Here is a 23,652-nt window from a genome sequence, read left to right as displayed (position 1 = left end):
GCAGAGAAGTAAAAAGGAAAAACTCTGACAGGATATGGTCCCACAATGCCACTGTCACTTCCAGATTCTTTATTCAGTCTTCACTCGTACCCTTGCTTTTAGCAAATTGGCACCTGACACTATATTACCATCTTCGTTGGTTTTTACAGTTCTGGGCAGGCTTCCTTACTTTTATTTCCAAGTTACATAGGAAATATTTTTTTATCTCCCTTCAGCTGTGTACAAGTGACAAGTGAAAATAAAGGAAGAGTAAGAAACTTTTGCTCATCACTCAGAAATGCCAGCTCCACACAACTGGTTGTCAGTGACTACTGTCAGACAGCATTTTGAGGAATAAAGTGACATGCTATCTGTCTTTGTATCAACCTGGGTGTCTGCCTAGGGTAGCCCTAGTTTCATGATGCTTTTTGAGTCTCCCTAAAATACATAGATTGCAAAAGAGAAGAAAATGCAAAGTTTTCACATATTATTTTTCATGTTAAGACTGAGTAATATTGCAGACAGTGCAGCTTGAGTGAAAAGTAGCAAGAGAGGGGGTTTTTTGTGAGGCAAATTGGAAGGAAAAAAACCCAGCAGCAGCAAAACTGTGGGTATAACTGGGGAATTGACTGATGAAAGTGGACCAATGTATGTGTCTGCAACCTATTATAAGGGGCACCCTCTTATTTGGCAGAGAAGCTGGCTCTTGGCATACCAGCTAGCTTGTTTCTAAACCCTAGGCACATCTGATCTTGCTAGCATGGACATAGACCATGCAAAGCCTCCTTGGGCAAGTAAGTAAAGTTAGATTTACTTGGTCCATGGAAAGCAGCTGTCTTGTCATGTTTCCTTTGCAGACAGGCAGTACAAGGGCCATTTGTGGTGACAGAGCTATGTTAGCAATTGAATGGAGGTTAAGTCTCTAGTGCTGATGCATCTAGCAATAGTTCAAAGTGAAATACTGGATTCCAGTTATGCTCCGATGTTCTGATCAATATAGTTGTCACATGTGCCAGGTAATACAAGTAATAGCTGAAAATGTCACTTTCTCACTGGGACACTCAGGAAGCTGCTCCAATCTGTATGTCTTTCTCAAGTGTTTTTGCTCTGAGATGTTTTGATCAAAGATACAGCAGAAGGTGGTCATATTGTTAAAGTAAGTAGAATGAACTTAAGATTCACCAGAAATTAAAATCTGCTTCTCTGGTTTAGCAAAATGAGCTGTCAGAAAGATTTCAACTAAACATTGCTTATATATGTATAGGGCGTTGTATGAGATTCTTTAAAGAGTGATCCTGAATAAATCTGTATAATGAACAGGTTAATTTTTTCTTTGAAAAAAAATTAGCATAGCAAGATTTCAGACTGTATCAGCAACAACTCAGTGATGTATTTCAATGTCCCAAATAATGTATTAAGTAAACATGTAAAATCACTGTCCTCAAAATACACTGGAAGCTCATAAGCTAAGTCAAAGAAATCCACTGTTGCAGCCATTTAAATATTTTTTTTTAGTATCTGTGCTTCTAACCACAAAAGGATTAAAGACTAGCAGTATGGCGCTAATACAGTATTAAGTATACAAATACTGTCTAATTGTTAAAGACATTTGCTTTTCTAGATTGAGGTCTGTATTTCTCACTGAGTTCTCTGCATTATCAATTTCATAAACATCAAAGCCTTAGAGTAACTTACATAACCTATGATAGGATTATTTTATACGCTTATCTGTTGTTGTTTTCACTCTGTGCATTTTAAATAGATTAGTATATCTCTTGGGTTAGCTGGGAAATAATTTAACTGGCAGAGATGTTGTCAATGTTACACAATTTTCCCAGAAAATGAATTTCAGATTTATAACAACTGGGTGCTTAGGATGGCAACACAGTTGTAGGAGTTGCCTTCATGGAATAAGTGTCAGATGCACTACTTCCAACCAGCATAATACTGAACTGAAAGGTTTCAGTGATGTACAGAAATTGATGTAGTAAACATTCAAAGAATAGGTTTTAATAAATGAATGTATTAATGTGACTGCTTAAATATAGCACTCATTACAAGCTCTGTTCATGCCTGTTGAAAAAAACTATAGAAAGTGTGCCACACAGGCTATTTTCTGGTAAAAAAGGCAATGGATTAAATAACTTACCTCCACCTTGTTCCTAAATATACTTTTAGATAGCTGACACAAGTCCAGCAGGTATCAGTGGTGTTTGAGTCATGGTTGATGATTACTGCCATTACTCCAAAGTAATTTGAAGATTGTGAGGTTGGTAATGGTTATTTGTATGTGTATATAGACTTTTACTTAAATCTTTTGCTCTGTACATCCCAGTTCTGCTATCTGTGCAGCTGGACCTCTACATACATCTGCAAATGTTTGAGTTCCTTTGTACCAAACCACAGGTCTTGAATCTGAGACCTTTACTATCTTTTTTAAGGTCTATGTCAACACCACAAGGTCCTCCCACATGCAATCCCACAGACAGCCAGGGATCACCTTCTGCCACACCAGTATGACAGTCACAAATCACAACCTGCCCCTGTGGCTACACCAGAGCAGCAAAGAGCAGAGATGTGCTCAGTTCTTATGCACCTTAAAGAAGGAATATGTTTGAGTCAAGTCAAAGAGGCAGGCAACATTCAAATGATTGAAACCTCAAAGGCACCTTAACAAAGGTTTTGACTTTGCAGAAAGGTACAGTTTTCACGTGGCTAACACTGACGGCTTGGGTGGTCTCCCATGTCCCAGCTGAGACCTGACAGCCACCTGGGTGAGCACTTTAGGTCCCCAAGTTTCTAAAGGGCACCCACAAGTGTGGGTTGAAAGCAGACACAGTGCTACTGCAGCCCTGATACCACACATCACTGGTTACACAGACCAGGCTCACTTGTTTCTATAGCCCATAGCAAAATGGAGCCATGGTTTTGTTTGGGCACTATCAAAATAGATATGATTAATATAAATAGTTGAAAATCCAGAAAGTTGGACAGAATATGCTGGTTCAGATTAAGTAACAGTTTAATTTGAAAAGACAAGTGAAATCATATCTTTCTGATGCCATCTTAAATTATTGTTCCTTATGAAAGTTAACAGAGCTAGAATCTTCTAGCTTTTAACCTGGAGGAGAGTCTCCCCACATAGACCCTGATGTCTGTGAGCTTTCCTCAAGCATTCTCATGTTGTAGAAACTCTTCAGGACCCAAATAATCTGTCCATGTCTTCCCTCCGTGCTGCCTCTGGCATGGGAGAATGAGGGACATCTCACTATATGTCACTGAACACATGCTTGAGTCTGTGAGGGGGAAAAAATAATACCCCTGCAGTAGCAGATTAGACTTAATCATATCAATCTTCTCTCCTCGTTGAGTATTTTGCAATGTGCCTCTCATTTATGACAGAATCAACCCCTTGGTTTGCAATTAATTTTGTTTGCAACTGTGAAGGCTTGCTTGTTTAGGTGGAAAAGGGGAAGAAGGGAGGGAATATGCCCCAATGATGCCTTGTTTTCCATGCAAATTAGGAGTTTGAACCATAGATTTTTCCTGTTTTGACTGTTCTTACATATGCCTGTAAACCTCCAGAAAAAGTATTCTTGGGACACTTAGTCACCAAACAACTATTTGTCAGTTTGATTCAGATCTGTAATTCCTTGATGAATTAGTAAAATGTCCCTGTAACCAGGAGATTACAAACTAACCATTTTGAGCAGCACAACAGGATGAAAGACTGGAGGAGAAAATCAGCTTTCATCACAGTTTGGTTTTTACAATCTAGAAGCTTTTGCATTTGAAATGAACTGACACAAATTAATGCAATTAAAACTACTGAGTAGAAACACATATATTAGTACATGATAATCACAGGAAGAAATGCTTTAATTGTACTGCCACACAAAAATGTGAATGTTCTCAGTGTCCTGGGCTCAGGATTTTTGCATGCTTTTGTACCTGCTAGGGCTGAAGTCAGAGGTGTTACTCTGAGGTGTGGAACTGAGCTCAAAGTCAGCAGGAGCTCAGCCTAAGAGGAAATCACAACAGGGGCTTTGAAAGTACGTTGCATTTTTCAAGCAAACATGTATTTATTTTTTTTTCACTAATGCAGATTTAACTAATCTTCCCACGTGCTAAGTGCATGACTTTCAGAGTCTTCCTTTTCTTTAAATACATACTGCTTTACCTTTATTCTATGACAGTCATTAGAATTACCTGGAGTTGTGTCATGATGAAGAGCACCTTTAATAATCCTATTTAGACAGTTTGAATAGACATTGAAGTGCTGTCTATAGGCAAGTGATTTTTTTTATAATTAGAAAAAACCTGCTAGAGAAATAAAATGCTTTAAATATTTAGTTCCATCATGACTCAATGCCCAATAGCAGGTTTAATCTACATGATCTATTGTCATTCAAACACTGTACACCTTTTTAAGTACTGGCACATTGTTCATCTACATATTCACCTGAGATGAGATGTGCAGATTTGACCAGGAGCTGGGGGAAAATGGAAGCTGCTGCTTAGATTATCTTTTTGGGAGAAGTTTCTCCATACGCCATTCGCTGTTTTTAAGAACAAGTTTTTGCAGGCTTTTGGGGGGGAAACTCACTTCTCAGATTTATTTCATTAATAGCAATTTGAGTTATTCTGTGCTATTTTAATCCAGCAGAACGTATCTTAGTAATACTTCAGAGGTATTATTATGGGAGGAAAAATTAACATTAAAAAAAAAAAACAATTAAGAAAAAAAACAAACAGTTGAGCAGAGGCGGGAGGGGTGAGGAGGGAAGGCAGGAGCGCCCCCGGGAAAGGAGCGGTGCTGGGACAGGCTGCCGGCCGGAGGGTGCCGCGCTCCCCGAGGACCATCGCACCTTACCTGCAGCCGGGGCCGGGGCCGCGGCCCCTCCGCGGCGGCGGGCGCAGGACGGAGCGCGGCGGCTGCCTCCGAGCAGCCTCGCAGCCGGCCGAGGACTGCGGGGGCGCCGCGCCGGGGGACCGCGGGTCCGAGCCCGCCCACGGCCAGGGCTGGGCGGCAGTGGCAGAAGGCCCCCCCTGCTGTCGCCTAGCTGGAGCCCCCATGGGTGCCTCTAAGCAGCATTGTCCCTTCCCTGCCACTCCTCCATACACCTCTTTTCATCCTTCATACACTCCTTTTCGGTTTCTAATGCATTTGAGGGAAACAGTGCTGGTGGGGGATCCCTGCCAGACAAACGCCAGCGGCAGCTCTTCCCGCTGCTTTTTGCCCGTGCCTCTGACAGAATTTGCACGAACCTTCGTGCTTATCTGCCTTGTTTTCCTTCGTGCAAGTGTCACATCCCGACCGCCCTGGGTAGAAATGTCCACCCTTGCTCTCCATTTGATGTGGGACTGTTCTGGGTGTCTTTGGGAAACACATCTTGGCTGTTTCTTAGGAGTGACTGGAAGCAAGCTGTTAGGTTCCTGGGTGTTACATTCCTGACGGACCTCTCGCTTCAGGAGCTGTCCGAAGCTTGTGGATAAGGTACCGCCTTCCCTGGGGAAACACCTTTGCACACCACACAAGACTAAGGAAAGCACCTAAGGAATGTGATTTCCAGTCCAGACTGTCTCAGGGCAAGGAACTTCTGACAGAGTTTAAGATCTGCTGTCAGAAATCGTTGCGTGTAGCTGGTATATGAGGAAAAGGTGGAAGGGTGAGAATCCTTCCTGTCAGGGTCACTATCACCAGTACTAAAATATGGGATGGTCCAGGCTGTGAAGGAGAAGAAAGAAGACAATTTTGACTACTTCAGTTTCAATTATTAGCGCTGATTTTGGGGAAGACTTGACAACTGTTGAGGAAGGGAAAGGCTGAGAGATCCTGACACTGCATCTTCCAGCAGTAAGGACCCTCAGATCCTTCCTAGCACATGCTAGTCTCTGTCCCAGTCAGAAGTAAGTGTGCGTGTTTGCTTCTTCATAGAATCATTTTGGTTGGAAGGGACCATTAAAGGTCACCTAGTCCACCCCCCTGCAATGAGCAGGGACATCTTCAGCAGGATCAGTGCTCAGAGCCCTGTGCAACCCAGCCTTAAATGTTTCCAGGGATGGGCCTTCTACTACCTCTCTGGGCGACCTGTTCCAGTGTTTCACCACCCTCACTATAAAAAATTTCTTCCTTACATCTATCCTGAATCTACCCTTTTGTATTTTAAAACCATTACTGCTTGTACTTTTTCTTAATTTTATCTTCACATTGGTTAGTGACATGTTGTTATAAGAGACTACTTTAATGCCACGTGCCTACTGTGACAGTGCTGGAAGCTCCCCCCAGGCTACACAATGTGGAAAGGTCTCAGGCCCTAAATAAGAGAGGAAAACCACATTTTTCCATAACAAAAAATGAAGCATGTTTCCCTACTGTTGTATGCCTTTCTGCTACTGTTATTGCCTAAAGCTCTTCTTACTGCATCTATGGGCAGAAGAAATTGGAGAAACATAAAATCCTATATTCCCTGCAAACGCTGAATGCTGATCCAATTACAAGTCAAGAGTATGTGCTAAGAATGTCTGCTCTGGGGTATTCCCTGTTTCCCTCCCCCCGCCCCCCCCCATCTCATTTGAACAGTCTGTCTAACTGTAACATGTATATTGTTTATCTTTCTTTCATCATTCAAGCAGAAAGAAGCTTGAAACCTAGTGGAAAAAAAATCCCCGATTGTTTCTATTGCAGAACAGCTGCAAGTGGGAGAATCGGCAAGTTTGGTCCCATGTGGCATTTCATAGCATTAGAACTGAGAAAACAGCCTTGAAGACAATTCTATTGCCAACTGGCATAGAATTAATGCTGATGTTTTTTTACTATTCCCAGCAGTACTCCAAACACAAATTACATCTAATGGACAGTATCAGAAATCCTGAAATTTCTAGGGATCTCTTTCTACCTACTTCTTAATATCTATTTCAAGTACCTGCTAATTGCAAGTCATAATTTAACTAGAATGAAAATACTTTGTCTGAGAGCTCAAAGCATCAGTGTGCTGTTGCCCATTACAGTTCACAGTGCTCAAGTGGAGGACTCTGAAAAATGTCTTGAGAAACAGGGAATTTAGCCCTTGTCTGAATTTCAAGGCTCTAAGGCAGTTGTGATGCATTTGAAAATCTTGGGCAGCACACATCCTGCTCTCCATACAAGAGCCCTGAGCAGTGGCAGTCACTGGAACTCAAATCACCTGCAACAGCACCTGGGCCACGAGCAGTGTGGTGCTGTCTATTGGAGACGAGCGAGTGAACAGCACTTGAAATTAATTACAATGGCTTGTAATATTAAGGCTATTAGTAAAACCTGTTAATATAAAGCTAAATCTTATGCTGGTTTCTTCTAAAGCTTATACTGGTCCTTCAGAGTGCCAATGGTTCTCAGTTTATTAATTTTCCGTTTGGGCTATTGCATTCTCAGCAAGGACAATACTACTTTAGGAGCAACTGGCTAGTGTGAGCCTGTCCCCATGCACAGCAGCAGACCTGCCCTGTCACCTCAAGAGCCAGCTCCTGTCAAGCTTTGGCCCCCTTTGCACTCCCTGCAGCGGTGGAACCACTGAGGCACCAAACCAGCCACCTGCCCTTGAGCTAGTCCCAGAAGGGGACGGCTCAATTATTAACCCAAAGCTTAAGTCTTTGAATAGAGCCATTCATCGGTTGGAAAATCAGCTGACTCCATCCTCAGGCTGGCAAAGAGTAATGAAATTGTTTCAGAGAACAACTTGCAGAAAACACTCCTTGAACACAAAAAATCTGGATGTCCACAGTAAGAAATAGTTTAACTCCTCTGTGCATTTAACCCTCTGCATCTGTATGGAAGCCCATGTTGGGTAAGTTGATTTATTTTTTTTTTTAGTAGATATTCCTTACAGTTTGTGATCTCAGAGGGTAATTGTAACATCCGCAGCACTGGTTAAACAGCATTGTAATCTGTAATGACTTTCAATAGCTGTAATGCTATTATAATAGATAATAGAAAAGATACTGAACTTCTCCAGGAATCCCTGGGATACCAGATAAGTTAAATTCTGATCAGCAGGCTGGCTGTGAGATTTTAGGTGTTTGAACTGCTTGCCTAGTAACACATAACCCTTATAAGGCAATATTAGCATTACCACTTAAATATCCTATTGATACATGAAATGTTTGGTAATGTGGTGTACCATAAACAAAAATGGCCCATTTTTAATTTGATTATGTTGACATTTAGTCAACATTATTTTGGACATACTACTGTAAGTACAAATGCTTGGAATACTGACCAAATCAGTTCTGAATAAATGCAGTATTGAGCGAGGACCTGAAAATGAGACCAAATACTACAGTTTTGTATCTAAGCTAAATGCAAAGCAAAAAGTGAGAAAATACCCACTGATCTATAGATTTGATTTAAATCTTCCCATTTTAATGAGGCAAAAGGTAATACCAATGCTGGGGACTTTCAAAATCTGCTAATAGACTGTTGATTTGAAATTATTATAAACAGTTCTATATCATTATTCTACCTCATTATATCATATCCAGCGAATGTAATGGAAAGGATGAAAATAACACCATAAAATGTGCTCCATCTTTAGAATTCTTCAGGAAAAATAAGTTTTCTGATTACTATAAATTATGTGGGAAGTAGAGGATGAGTCAATTAGTGTTCTCATACCTGGTAAGGTCTACTCCTAAGCAGGAATGCTTGTCCATGAAAGTCTACATTCTTACAGCTACTGCAGACTGCATGAACAGAACCATAGTTGCATTTTAAATTATTAAAATACTACTCAGTGACCTGAGGGCTACATACACTGCAATCATTCCAGATTTTTTGGGCAGAAAATAATGAAAATATAAAATAGCTCAAATTTAAGAGTTCTTATCTTCCTTCTTTGTATCTTGTTGCCCAGTCGCACAACAAATTCTTCAAATGTTACTGCTAGCAAGTCACACTTACATAAAGCACAATCATTTTTTATGAAGTATTGGATGTCTTCATTCTATTTTAAACCCATCTTGGGTTGAAATTATTCTCTTCTTGATAAGCTTTTACTTGTCAAGTGAACTTATTTCACTACTTGCTGCTTTTTTCCACTGAGGTCACTGAGGCTTAATGACTTATTTTAATGTTCATCTGACCTCTTGTAGCATTACTCATATGCTGAAATCAAAGCATGTTCTTACTGAAATTGGGGTCTCCTATCTCACTGCTCAGTCTGGAGCATGATGGCTCTGTTACCTTGAGAGATGCTGTTACAGGCAGCCAGAATGCATCTTGCACCTGAACATCTTCAGCTCAGGTCATGGCTTTCGGGCACGATGCTAACCTTTACTCTCCCCATGTAGTGACAAAGCACTCCAGGGCAAAACCTCCCTGGAAGCAAGGCACTTTCATCTAAAAGCTGTTTCTTCAAAGGTTGTTTTGAGAAGCAAATATTTTTGGTTGTATTACTTGTCAGTTGATTCATAACAGCAAGGCTGCATTTGTCATAGCTTTGTTAGCTCTTACTACACTATTGAGTATGTCCGGGTGTTGGCTTTAATGAAGTACATATGTTTCCATTATACACAAAATAATGTCAATACTCAAGAATTAGATTAAATGAATGAGAAAGCTGAGATGAAGCCAGTGGATTTGATTACCTTGGGTAATTGATTTTCTTTGTATGATGTTGTCAATGCCTGAAAGGCCAGGTGGATTAACTGAGCCTATCAAGAACAGGCAGGCTTGTGTTAGTCTTGCATCATATACAGTTTTCCAGTTTATTATCAATAGGATAGTGTAAACGTGTAAACCTATGGTTGGGATGTCTCCTACTGTTTTGAAAGACTTAGTTTGATAGGTGTGGTTTTTACTGGCCTGAAATGCTCACTTTTCATCACGTACCTGTTCAGCTATCAATAACACAAAGCCTCCAACAAATGCGCTATTGAGACATCAAGAAGCAATTTTCACAATTCCCCGTTACCACAGACAGCTGTGCAGGCACTAATGATATGTATCGTGAGCTCTCTGACCTGGCTATTATATAGGGTAAGATAAATACACTGGAGTATAATTGGCAAGCCCCAGTTTTAAGCAGGACCAGGAAAACCTGTGAGGCACCAGGCTCACTTAAATTGTTCAACCAGACAAATTTGCTGAGTTGCTATTGTATAATCCTAGAAGTAAAGCCAAATTGCTGGGAGAGGGTTGGCCTGTCCTCAAGGAGAAGCTGGATGGGTTACTGGACCTTTCCTATGTTTCCTCATGAAAGAAGTGGGGCTTTTCCAACAACCACTTTCTCCCGACCATGCTCAGTCTACCTAAAGGTGACACCAATGTCCATGAATTCATCCTCAATTTTGCATGAGATATACTAGAAACTGTAAGAATTAATACATCAAGTTTGTTTGTTAGGCCTTACCTGATACACGATTTGAGCAAAGCTAAAAGAACTGATGGTGTAATACCAAAGCTCTGCTTTGACAGAAAAGACTTTCCAGTCCAAATGGGATTGCACTGTGCCCTGACCACATACCACATGGCCCTTCTGTTTACGGTTTAGTTTATTCTGCTGTACTCTGTATCAATGTTACGTGACATTAGAGAGCCAAAACTGAGGGACACCTTGTAAAACAAACAAAAATTTCTCTTGCTTGTAAAAAGAAGTAACTTATTTTGCTTCCTCCTCCATTTTCAGCACTGTATTATACACAAAAGAGTTCCTACTATTAATGTACTCTTAACAGTTTTTAAAGCATACTGAAGAAACTATTAGGACAAATTTTGTTTCTATAGCTGGCTCTGCACTCCCCCCATAATCTAACTCCTACTTGTATTAAATGTAGACTTCAGTGTGCTGTTTATTAAGGCTTAGTAGCTACTTATAAACACAAAAAGGATTCACAGTTATTTCTTTTAAAAATTAGTTACGAACATGGAGAAAGTATTTCTAACAGACACTTACCAGGCTTTCACTTACTGTAAAATTATACAAGGAGAATAATAGCAAGGCATAATAGCTTCTTAAATGTCACTTGAATTACCTTAGTTTTATCAACTGTAATGCTCGCTTCTGTCTGCCTTATGAATATGCTGTATATGAACCCCATTATGTAGAAATATGAACTCATAAAGAGTATTTAGACCAATAGAAGTTAAACTTTCTAGAAGCTCATTTTAAGTAGGTGATTACAATGAGGTTTTTTTGATTGGGAATAACTCGTCGTTAGACTGTCAGCTTTAGAGCAAAATTTCCAAGAAAAAAAAGTTTTAAGTTTTACTTAGAGTAATGATACACTCAAAATAAGCTGTGTGGCCCTTCCTAGGAGTTTGGTGAGGGGAAAACTGGAAATGTCCAGACAAAGGTGGTGATGCACGTTTTTCACCAGCTGCCTCAGTAGTCCTTTGCAGGACACAAGCAATCTATGCAGCATTAAATGGCTACTACAGCTTGCAGGGCGATGTAGTCCAGGCAGGGTTAGAGGAACACAACAGTGGAAAAATCTTAGATGATGAGTCCTGTCTTCATAAGACAAAACAGCATAGGACTTTTTCATTTTTATCGCTAGTCCGTATTTCAATCCCTGCATTCCTGGAGGTATTTAGATTGATATCTTCAGGTCCCTGTAAAGAAATGGGCATCCTGATGTTCTGGCCTTCCTCAGGCTGACTCACTTGTATAATGGGTGTAGGTCATGTACCTCAATGTCTGCAATGAAATTGCAGATGACAGAGCTAGTTGGCAAGATGATGGAATAAATGCAGAATATCAGACTAGGTTTCCAGTCCCAATCCTGAATATCCATGTTCTAAAAACTTCAGAGGCTGACACATTGCTATCATAGCTTAACATATCTGATCTTCAGGTCATGAAAGAGGATTTCCTCATGTTCCTATTTAAGTCAGGAATAAAACTTTAATCTGTGTAACAACATTCCTTATTTTCACAGGAAAACTTATCTACATCGTTCTGAGGGCTAAAGAGTTTTAAATTGCAAAAAGACCATGTGAGAAGTGTGTGTTTATGCTCAAATAATTTTTAATTTTCCTCAGGAATGCATGAGCAGTTGTTTTAATTCAAAAGAGGTAATACTTGTCTGATCTTTCAAACAAGAAGAAAAAATAATTCTGAGAACAGAAAATGCCGAAGGCAGTTTAAAGTGTTATAGATATACATGACATACAAAAATCTGGTGAAAGTTAACGCAAGTCAACATCTACAGTGGTATTAAATGCCACATTGATTCAAAATCACACAATAATTGATGAAATAGGAATGAATTATCTTCAGTGTCTCTTTTAATGAACTCAGCATTTGGTTTAGGCTTACTAAATGAACAGTCCTTGGGATGTGAAGTGCTGAGGCTCAGATGCTAAAAGCAACATCACTTTTTAGAAGTTTGTGTGGTTTTAGTGTATTCCAAATGCTAATCCTTTTTTAGCTTGGTTTCTATTGGTTTGGGTTTTGTTACTCTGTAGCACTGCTGTTGTCCTGCATGCTGCTTCTGTTCTCCTCTTTAAGTGTATTATACTGGACACTTGGAATTTGAATCAGAAATCACCCTTTAATACTTCAAGTTATACAATTTTTATTAATCTCCTAGTCTGGTTTACGCTGTTCTAGCAAAGTAATAAAGTTGTATACAGTCAATTTTACAATCTAATTCCCAGGCCCTAGGAATACCGTGGCTTTGCATTAAAGGGGGAGCCTGGAGCCTGGAAAACCAAGTTAGTTGGGCAAAATGTTCTGCCATTGGGTCTGGGCTGACAGTAAGCAGCTGGAAAACAGGAATTGTATGTAATGCTTAACTTACGAGGAGTGAGATTATGAAAACACAGTTCCTGTACCTGGCCTGTGGCTCCAGCCTCTGGTGTCCAAACAGGTGCCTGGGCTGATGCTTTGCCCTGTGCCTGAGGTATCATCAACTCTCCCCTGGAGCCTGCGTGGTTCAAGGGCAGGGTAAAGTTAGGTTCAGGATTCTGCTTTTCTTCTGGGAAGAAGGTAGCTGATCTGATCTACACAAAAATATGTAATTTTTCCCATGTTTATTTGCATGAAACTTTAATTCAATATATTTGAGAGTAATTATCTATCAAACCCGAGACAAATTATTAAATGCATTCAAAAGTAATTAGTTGGGAACTCACAGCCTAATATATTGGCATATGTGTGTGCATATACCATATCCTTTATTTCCCTAAGTAACCAGATTGAAAAAGAACTCAAAGTTGCAGAATTAATGATTTTAACAGTGAAATAAAGCAGTTAATGCTTTGTCAGCTTTGTAACGACAGTGTGATTGCACAATGTCTAGTCTCTTGACAATGCAGAATGAAATGTGATAACTTTAATAGCTAATGTGCTGACATTTTTGAAGAAGCTTCAGGTTTATCTCTGAAGTAAAAGAAAACTCAGGAATTTTATTAAAAAGTAGAAAAAGTTATTACACTTTGTACAGCTAAAACATAAAGGAAAGGTAACTTTTTTAGCTAATCAGTTCTGCAATAGATGTTCTTCTGTAGTTTAGTTATTGAATTATATATTGACTAAAAGCACTTTTGGTAGCTGTGAAACTTGAAATTTGAAATTTTGCCTCCTGGAGGTGAATATGGAATACTGTCTACTTTCTGTGAATAAAAGCTACTTAAATTATTTCATCTGCTGCCATCACGTAAAACAGCAATTTTTAAGGAAAATATCATTTACAGTACATTAATATATTTTAGGTCTATAATATAATACAGACATGAAATGGGAGGAGTTTGGCCCAAGCTGCAATTCTAGTTTACTCTGTTCTGCCAGTTTTCTTACTGGCTATTGTTTTTCTGATCAACTTGTAAGACAGAAATACAAAAAGAAAATGAAAATGTGAGTTCTGACCAAAAACATTTTTGTAATATCACACTCTTATTCATAGATTACACCTCTGACACTGTTATGTATCTGCCTGTGTCTTACTGAAGAGTCTCAAATGTTCATTAGGGAGCAAAGCAGACATAAGTGTGAACAGAAATCAGGTCTGTACAGGCACTACTCTTTGCCCTGAAATGTAACGATTGAATAAAGAAATATACAGAGTGCAGGGTGGAAAATGGATATAGGCTTGAAATAAGTGGAAGTTACTAAACGTTTCTGAAACCACAGGGTTTGTACTTCTTTATAAGTGTTGGCACATACTGAAGTGAATGAGAAATCACAGTTAATTCCAAGATGAATACTTCAATTCAAACATGTGCTCTGCTGAACTGGTGCAAGTTATCTGAAAAGTAAGGTTATATATAGTATTTAACGTACATAGGATAATGATTTCTAAAGTGTACGTTATGTCAGCAAAACATCTAGTGTAATGTTTTAATATCAAATATATACTATACAATACTGGTTTTCCTGGATGCATGTTTCCATATGCTTATACAATGGAAAAAGAAGAGTCAGTTCTGACTTATTTTCAATCACTGTGTGTTTATGAAAAAGACGTGTCAAAGCTGTTTGTTGGAGATTACGACAGACTACTTGGCACTGCAATTGCTCCTCGGTTCATCAGTACCTCTTGTCTACCCATATCCACGAGCAGCCTGAGCAGAGCACAGCAAGCTTTACTGCTGCAGGTGCTTCAACTTTTTATTCCCTGATGTGCAATGCTTATGGTAGCGATGCACACGGTGGGTGGGTGGGAGATGGGGCTATTATGCACTGAAAGCAAATTCAAGATGATTTTCTCCTTTCCCTTTTGAAAGGATGATGATTTGCTGTTCCTGCTGAGGGTGGCAGTGTGGTACCATCCTCAAACCCCGGGAAACTTGTTCTGCTTCAGCAGCCTTTCAGATTTTGCAGGGCCAAGGTGCTCCCCCCTGCAGCATCCTAGCCTGGGACACGGGCTCGCACAGTCACAGACCGGTGTAGCAAGGCCTGATGCAGGTGAGGTGCACACAGCAGTGTCTGCACATAACCATTAAAAAACAAAAGCTGTTGATGAGAAAGACTGACCAAGGCAAGTTGTGTGGGGATTACTCTCACCAGGGATGGTAAGGGTAAATTCCAAGCCCAGGAAAAGATCAGTTGTTCTAGCTTTTAAGGAACATGCCTCGGCAGAGGAGTCAGTGGATATAACTGAATGTAAGACAGTGGATATAAAACATAAGTTTTACTGACTTGGGAGCCGTGCAGAGCCTGAGGTCGGCACACTGACACACGTAACGAGCTAGTGTATGGTCTATATAGAACGTTGCCACACCTCTGTTCAACATGTTTAATATACCTGCAGGAACAGGACAGATGATGAGCTGCTGACGCAAAGTTATTTAATAACCATGGACTGATGCTGTAAATGTGGAGTAACGTAACATTTGAACCTTTCTCTACAGCATTGACTGCTGATGAGTTCGGTTTGTGGCCAACGTTACTTACAGGTGCAATGGCTTATTTCAGTCAGGAGCTTTATATAACAAAGTTATTTCCTTGTAGCTGTGTTTACATACCCCTATATAACCAGCTCCCTCTGTTACATTAATGACTCTGCTTGCTTGAATGTTGGTAGGTGTTCAGGTAGTTCAGCGTGGGATTTCTATCTTTGTAAACACTGTAGGAAACTGGATTAGTTATGCAGTACAAACGGTTAATGTGTTGTTAAAAGTTTCTTTAAGTTAGCATGAAAAAAGTGAAATTAACCTTTCCGTCTTTAATCATTAAAAGACTGCCTAAGCTATGGGGAAAACAAATTACATCATTTAGATTTTAGTGGCTATCACTTGAAATGAAACTACTAATTACAGAAGCTCTACTACAAAACTCATTTATCGTTATCATTTTATCATTTAACTTCTCCCCATGATAGCGTCTCTAAGATATAATAAAATTGGCTTCTTTTCTCATATATTCTTGTGAGAGTTTACAGAAACAGTGCATTTGCACTTCTTTATTTTGAAGGGAAATTGAGACAATGATTAATGTCAGAAAGTTAGTGTAATAAACTCAACTAGGGAAAATGCAACTCACTGAGTATTTAGGGCCCTGTATAGGCAACTTTCTTCAGTGATTTAATGTAAGTGAAAATTCAAAAGCAACAGAACTGCAGCCTTGGAAATACGCTGTAAAATTTAAGCCCTTCAAGGAAACTTACCAAAGTTGGGGGAGCTATTTATTTGTTTAAATAATAAATTTAACAATTAAACATTGGAATTTCAAACGATAGTGTTAAACCTTAAATAGACACTTTCTTCAAGTTATATCGTTCTGGGGTTTTTTTAGATTTTTGCTAAACTGGTCTGGATTTGTTACTGTGATAAAGATTTTTCTGACATATTAATTGCGTTCAAACCTGCACACTGTACCTTACTAGAGTGTGTGAAGTTAAACACAGCATACTGGCATAAAAACCCCTGGAAGCTGCATAGTAAAAATGTTCACAGGCTGAAGGGAACAGACTAGGAATAAGGTTAAGGTTAAAAAAAAAAAAAAAAAAAAAAAGTACTTGCATGTAATTAATATTTATTTATATTGTTAGGTTTAAACCAGGTCTTTAGCACTATTTCTACATTTGTACACTACCTAAACAAATCGTTGTGAGTGCCAATGCTGTGTATGCTGGCCAAGTTGTGTTTAGGCGGTGGAATTATTAATACACCACTTGTAGTCAAGAGACTGAAGATCTCAAAGCCTTCCCATCATGGTACTGGCAGAGTTCTGCCCAGTGTTGCCATACTGGGGGAGCTCTCTACTGGAGGCTGGAGGGTTGCTAACATGTCAGGAGCAAGATCATAAAATTGTTAACCAGAGCAAATATTTTGATTAAAACTTACATTGCTTAAACCAGCATATTGGTGGGGAAAAAATAATATATTTTTTTAAAGCCAAAAAATTATGGCTGAAAAATTAGTTTGTGAAGTAGTTAACTGGCATGCCCGATGTCACCATGGGGCACTCTAAATCATTGCCTCACTCTTATATGCACATCTCTGGTGACTCTTACTTTAAATAAGCTTTATTATTGTATTCAGTCTGCAATATTAATATCTAGTCACTACAGTAAAACCTATGAACATAACTCAGTCTTACTACTTTTTTTCATGGAGAATTAGTGTTTTGGCATTGTGCATATCAAAGAAGTTTTGAATGCGAGTTAAACAAATCTTGGAGCACACAGAAGTAAGTTAGCATTCAGCTACCAACAGCTTTTAAATATCTCAAAATACTGGGTTTTCTTCTATTTAGAAATGTTTTATTTGGAAAACTTTTTGCTAACCACCTCTCTCAGCCTTAAGTCACCCCAGATATTTAAGTTGAAAACTGCTTCCTGACCTATCCCCCTGCAACATCTTTTTTGTTTACTTTTACCATCGTTTCCTTGAAGAAAATAGAATCATGCTTGCAGTAAAATTCTTGAAATATTTCTAATTTTTTTGCATCTGCAGCTGTATTTTCTTCCCATTTGCTGTGGGAAGAGGGGGAGGAAGCATCTACTGCTTAATTTTCTTTCAAATCAGACAGTGAGGCTTTAAGCTTAAAAAGTAATTATATGTTTATATTTTTTTATATATATATATATATATATTATAGTTTATGAGGTACTTGATAATACAGTACATAAGTAATTCCCAATCTGACATAAAAGCAGCAAGCCTTTTAGGAACTATCACGTGCAGCTCTGAAATGTGATGATAATAATGGGAAACTCTATTGCAAATAAAAAGATTTTACAAGGTAAACTTCATGTAAGCCATGCAGGTAAATGGGAGAAGTTCAAGCAAGTTTGTGTTTTGGTTCCCTTTTATTATACTGTTGAATTTCCACATCCAGAAAACACCAAGCCCAATATTACACCTCCAACTGGCCAGTTTTAACCTATATCACCTTTAAGTGATGAACTTCAGTGCAGGTTATTGCAGTGAGCTAGACTGAAGCAGCAGCAGACCTAGAGTGCTTCCAAAGCTCCCACCAGGTCAAACTTAACTCAAAATGCATCCTGAGGGGGAAGAGAGTGTCATGTCACCCCTGATGTTGGTGTGCTGGTGCTGACTGTGGTGAGCAGCATGGAGGAATCTCTTGCTGCTTTGCCATGGAACTTGCAGCAAATTTGTTTACATCCAATAGTGTTTACACATCGAAACATGTTTATATGGGACAGATATTCTGGAAGCAGGATGGCACAAACTAAGACAGACAAAATGTCTGGATGGATCTATCCCGTGTGTTTCTGACCATTTGCACAGCCCACTTGGCCAGCTGCAGGCAGCCTGCAGGGCAGCCCTCAACCCAGGAGGCTTTTGCAACCTGGAGCTGCCCAAAAGCATGGACCAAACTGCTCCTGGGTTGCTTTGCTGCAGAAAAACAGTGAGCTGCAACTGTCTGTTAACCCATGGATGCTCATTGACCAAATATGAGGTCTGGCTAAGTCACCCGTTAGCGAGGGATACAGTCCCCGCAGTGGATGAGCTGTATGGCACTTGTACGCCTTCAATACCGCCCACATGGGCATGTTGCATAGTTGCATTTGCAGCTCTTTAGTGCAGATACTTGCACAGCTTTGGGCAAGCTCCTGTCTCTGAGTTTCCCCTGATAAGTGATTTAAATTCCAAAGGGATGCTTTTTTCTTTCCAAGAAATTGCAAAAATGCCACTCTGATAAAAGCAAAGACAATTTTAGTGATGGTGAGGCTTTAAACAGCTGTGAACAGCTGCGGGAGGTACAGACAATCCTGGAAAGCACTGTACTTTGGAGATGTTTCTCAAACACTATCCCACCTCTGTCTGTAAAAGACCATAGGCCTAGCAGAGGCATGTGGTCATATCACAAGAAATCACAATATTCCGCTGCACCACCTGGGCAATGCTTTTTGTTTTATTTTTCTTTCCTGCAGAGGAAATAAGAAAAGGCCTATAGACACCCTGAATTAGGAGACTAAAGAAACAGGCAATCAAAGAGCAGCTTAATCCTGCTTGGTTTGTTCTGGGTTTTTTTTACTTTAGTTAAGAATCTTGAACATTACAGCAGGAATATTATTTTTTTTTACATAAGCTATCTCTTCATGAATCTCACAACTTGTAAATGTTCCAACAGTGATCTGGGTTCAGATCGGTCCCCTGGCCACATGGCAGCCCGGTTACTGCAGTCAGCGTCCTGTGCAGTGGCACTCGAGGAGGTGACTTGGCTGCCATTTGTTTCAAGTTTCCAACTCCAGCTTGAATGACCAATGTTCTTCTACCCTTGTGCTGGATTTTGGCTGAAGTCCTGCATTGCGCTTGAACTGCGATTTTTTTTTTTTTTTGAATTGCGGTTGAGGGAGTAAGATCAGGACTCGGTGAGAAGTGCCTGAGGGACAGTGTTTGGCTGAATGGCATCGGGATTTTGTGTTGCAGGATTTCTTTTATTGCTTGTCTTAGCCTTGGGTTTTTTCTTTTTGTAGTCATGTTAACAGTTCCTTAGAGGGTAAGGTAGGTTTATAGATTTCCTTAATGAAGTGTAATTGAGGGAAGGACTCGAAGCTGGTTTATTCAAGAGCTGCTTGGCTGATGGATTCACAAGGATGCTAAAGGTACAGAAGGCTACCTGGAAAGGGATACTGAAATGAGAGCAAAAAGGTAAAAAAGGGATAGTGAGCAGAACTGGGTGAGTGTGGGGAGGTGATACTAACTGCAAGGCGATCAGTCCTTCCCTCCTGTAAATTAATGGTAGGGTCAAGTTGTCTTTATTAAATGAAACTTAAAGGATGGATCATAAATATCCCACTTCCACAAGAAAGAGATGATGAAAACTACCTGTTAAGAATTCCAGTACAATTCTCATTTACTGGGAGACTTGTACAGATGTGGGTCTAAATAAATAATTTTAATGTAAATACTGCATTCCTGCATTTTGCTATTCCTGTGCCCCAGTGAGTCACCTGGAAATTGGGTCAATCCACAGAATTTTTGGATTCACACCTTGAGGTGAAAAAAAGGGGAAAAAAATTGAGGAAAAAAATGAAAAAAATCAACAGCTGCAACTGGCTCCTTCATGTAAAGAATTAATTACTAGTGAGGATACGAACAATATTCTGTAGTTTAAGAGTGCACTTATTAGAACACTAGCAACTACTCTAAAAACTAAGGCAGTAAATACTAGCCTTCTGCAGGTGACCAATAAAATAATTTCATCAAAATAACTTTTAAATTACTTTTTAAATTATAAATCTTGCTATATAAGAAATGCAGGCAGAACGACTGTTTTCATAAATGACTGCATTATGCAGTAAACCTTCAGCTTGTCATAGCTGTCCATTGCTGCTATTGTTACTATGTTTCAAAAGATAAGTAACTTAGATATGTGCAAAATGTTTGCGAGGTCTCAGCTAGGGTCATTTAGAGCAGTGATGTAATACTCTGGTATACTGTAGATGCTGTCATATTTGATTTAGCCTTATAGACTACATCTGGAAACAATTTAAAGCAATGTTATTACTGTTTTTCTACAGTAGAACAAGTCTTCATGCTTTAAACTTAGTTTAGCAGCACTTCATTCAGAATTTCTTAAACATAAAAGCACACCAATTGAAACAAATAGGAGATGCCCTAAATCCTCTCCAGAGAAAAGAAATAGATTAAAAACTCAGATGAAAAAGCCTGATGGAAACATATGAAGAGAGAATATATTGTTTTGAGAGAAAAGGACTATTAGGAAGTGAGAGAAGTGAGTACTTAAAAGGGAAAGAGCAACCAAAAGATGGGGGAGGGAGCAAAGAAAAGAGAAACGTTTAAAAAATGAAAGAAAAATTAATGCTGAGGCAGGAACTGAAGGATAGCAATGGGAACTGTGTAAGAAAAGACTAACAGCTTGAGGCTGGCAGTGTTTGTGTTTGTACATGCTAATGTAGCCCCCCTGTCAGCTATTCCAGGAGCCTGGTAAACTTAAGTGAGAGGTTGCTTTGGGAAAATGCATTTCCCTATTTCATATTGCTAGGCAGGCCTGTGTCACAGTGGTAGGTAATGCTTTTCCCTGAATTCCAGACTGTTCTTTGAAACAGTATAAAAAATAATAATAATGAAAGGCACTCGGAGCAAAGAGAAGCAGAATAGACAAGCTAGTCTGCCAGCACTCGCAGGAAAAAATATTTTGCCCTGCCACAAAGAACCCTATTGTTCCTGTGTTAAGTATTTAATTTTGCCTCCATTTAAACCAAGCTGTCTTAAAGTCTGTTTTCTTAATATGTTGAAGCATGTGCCAGCTACTGCGGCAGTGTACAGTGGCACAGCTCCAGAGAGGAGCCGACCTCCGCGTTTCCAGGGCTGTTCGTTTTTTCTCAGCCTGCTCACATTGATTTTTTTGGTGGAGGAGACTGCAACCCACCCTTGATGGCTGGGAAACCTCAGCAGTTGCTCAGCATGTGAAAGTTGGTGTTACGTGAGGGAAACAAGGCCATGAAAAATCTGAGCGTTTTGGGAAATGCTGGATATTAATGATGGATATCCACTTATGTCCTTCTGGTAAATCTTTTTGTTAATAAATCTTCAGTGTATAGACTTCCGCTTAGGCTTTGTCACTAAGCATTGAAATTGTTTCGTTTGTTCTGAACTACGAGCAAAAGAAACTAGGGTTTCTTTTCACAGCTAACAAAGGTTAGGCAAGTATCGCTATGCGATGCATTTCCCTGGTAGGGCATCAAGTCAGGGAGATTCTCTCTACCAGTATTAGAATTTCTCCTTTATTTAGCAGAAATGAAGCTGCTAATACTATAAACAAGCTGATATCAACAGATACACGGTACTTTCCATTATTTCCTCCTACAGTCACATACACTCACACACTTGCACTTGTTACCCAGTTAGGAGATGGGAAGGGCTGGCGTGTGCTGTGTTTGCCCAGCAAACCAGCTTGGCATATTCATAAGGGAAGGAGGAGCTTGGGGAGACTATTGGTACACAAACATGATTTAACAGGAGCAAATAATGTGGATTTTTGATGCCATAGCACTTTTGCTGAGACTACTTCTGCCTGTGACTATAGCCTGAGGACTTTAAGGTATGAGGAACATTCCAGCAAACATGGGACCCTGGAGAAATTACTGTCCTCTTCAACCCAAGGTCAGGCTGTCACTTGGAGCTTTTGCTCTCAGTATTGCAAATTATATTTAAAGCAGCAGATGGGTGTCTTGAAAACAAGTTGAAAATTCCATTGTTGTCGATTCAAGCTCAGTTTGTAAAGATGGTATGCTTAAAGTTCCTGTATGTCTTTGAATGTCTGTAATTTCTTTGGTTATACAGACTATGAATTGGGGGGTAGGGTGCGTGGATGGGAAGTGTTCCAGGGTAATATCGTTTAAGTTAAGAGGACTGTAGCTTAGCCCATAAGAGGATGAAACATTTGAAATCTCCAAAGTGTACTGACCTGGTATATTTTTACGCTGTGTGGTATTGTTGCTTGGAGAAGTTCCTTGATGCTAAAAATAATCATTTCTACACTGTTTTCTATCTCCAAGGTTACTAAATCTTTTTAACCTAAGCATAATTAAGATTATACCTACAGGATATATTTTTAGCATGTTAGATTTTCTGTGATGTAATGTTGTTCCAGCAGACACAGCTGAGTTCAGAGGAAGTCTGCTCTGTGTGAAAGAGAACAGAAGTGAAATCAGTAACTTCTACAGGCAGTTGCTCTCTTTTGCAGCTCTTAGCGTTGGTCCAAAAACTTTGCTTAATGACCCACAGCTCTTTAAAGACCAGTCATCAATTTAGAGAAAGAAGGTCCATGTAAACTTTCAAGAAATTTGAAATGCAAGTTAAGAAGTTTGAAAATTGACATTTTTTTCTAGTGGGTTTAAAACTAGAATTTATTCATTGAATTAACTTTTTACCCTATTTTCATGCTCCAGAGTCTTTTAAGAAGTAGATTGAAACTAGACCGAAAACCAAAAATTAATGGAATTGATGTGCCTCTCGGCTCAGATAATGCTTTTAGCCCTCTGAAATTATTTTTTTGCATGTTGTATTTCCATGTATTGGCTACGTCACACGAAGGCCCGCTGTCAGCCTGTGATCCAGATAACAGACCGGCTATCCTAGAAGCGTGACAGCCAGGCTGCTGCATGTGTCGGGTATTTGTCCTGCAGACTGTTTAAATGACAATCTGCTCACAGCCAACTGCCTGTGGCTGTCAGCAGTTATCTGTCCCTCGCAGGGCCCTGCTGGGTGCAGGGGGGCTCCGCTGCCCAGCGTGAAGCCAGGGCTGAGCCGGGAGGCAGCAGCTGATGTCCTACCCAGCTGTGCCCCCCTCCCTACCCCAGTGTCACCCAGAGCTGCCGGTGAGGGGACAAGCTTTTTGCTTTGTGAGTGCAATTGCTGCCGTAGAATGAATTATCTGCTGGAAATATCACCGGCAGGATGCGGATGGGTGGTAATGCCTTATTCCAAGTGTGGCGAGCATGCCTGGGGAAGGGTAGCACCATGCAAGTAACAGGGTTTTTGCAGATGAGAACTGATTTCAGAGCCTGCTAATCTGTAACTAAGCTAGTTAAGGTACCTGATTTGTGAGGCAAAAAAACTCCTTGTGCCAGAAAGTAGGTTGCACAAGAGCTTTTGAGATGTGAGTTTCCTTGGAAAAGAAACTCTTGTGCTGCAATTACTTAAAAAACCAGTCAAGCATATTTGTCTAGTCCTTCATGAATCTTTTCAGGTGGGAATATTTTTTCAGACTTAAATCTTTCCTTCTGCATACCTGTTCATAGAATTTCATCCCC

The 23,652-nt window shown here is 39.8% G+C and overlaps 2 protein-coding genes across 2 annotated transcripts in view; one reads left to right on the top strand and one right to left on the bottom strand.

Moving 5' to 3' along the window:
- The window catches only part of LOC121094329 (gamma-aminobutyric acid receptor subunit pi-like), a 47,209-nt gene extending 42,056 nt beyond the window's left edge, over positions 1-5,153 (bottom strand). Inside the window, exon 1 of the mRNA XM_040607748.1 lies at positions 4,853-5,153. The gene's annotated coding sequence lies outside the window, so the exon portion shown is untranslated. The remainder of the gene's footprint in view (positions 1-4,852) is intronic.
- Positions 5,154-7,783: 2,630 nt separating this feature from the next.
- Positions 7,784-23,652, top strand: part of ENTPD1 (ectonucleoside triphosphate diphosphohydrolase 1) — a 57,125-nt gene continuing 41,256 nt past the window's right edge. Inside the window, exon 1 of the mRNA XM_040606374.1 lies at positions 7,784-7,805. Coding sequence (XP_040462308.1) covers positions 7,799-7,805 — 7 coding nt within the window. The 5' untranslated portion in view covers positions 7,784-7,798. The remainder of the gene's footprint in view (positions 7,806-23,652) is intronic.

Source organism: Falco naumanni, chromosome 9 (genome assembly GCF_017639655.2).
Source record: "Falco naumanni isolate bFalNau1 chromosome 9, bFalNau1.pat, whole genome shotgun sequence".
In the NCBI taxonomy this organism is placed as follows: Eukaryota; Metazoa; Chordata; class Aves; order Falconiformes; family Falconidae; genus Falco; species Falco naumanni.
The sequence above is the reverse complement of the archived record's forward strand: the minus strand, read 5'-3'. Positions and strand labels throughout refer to the sequence as shown.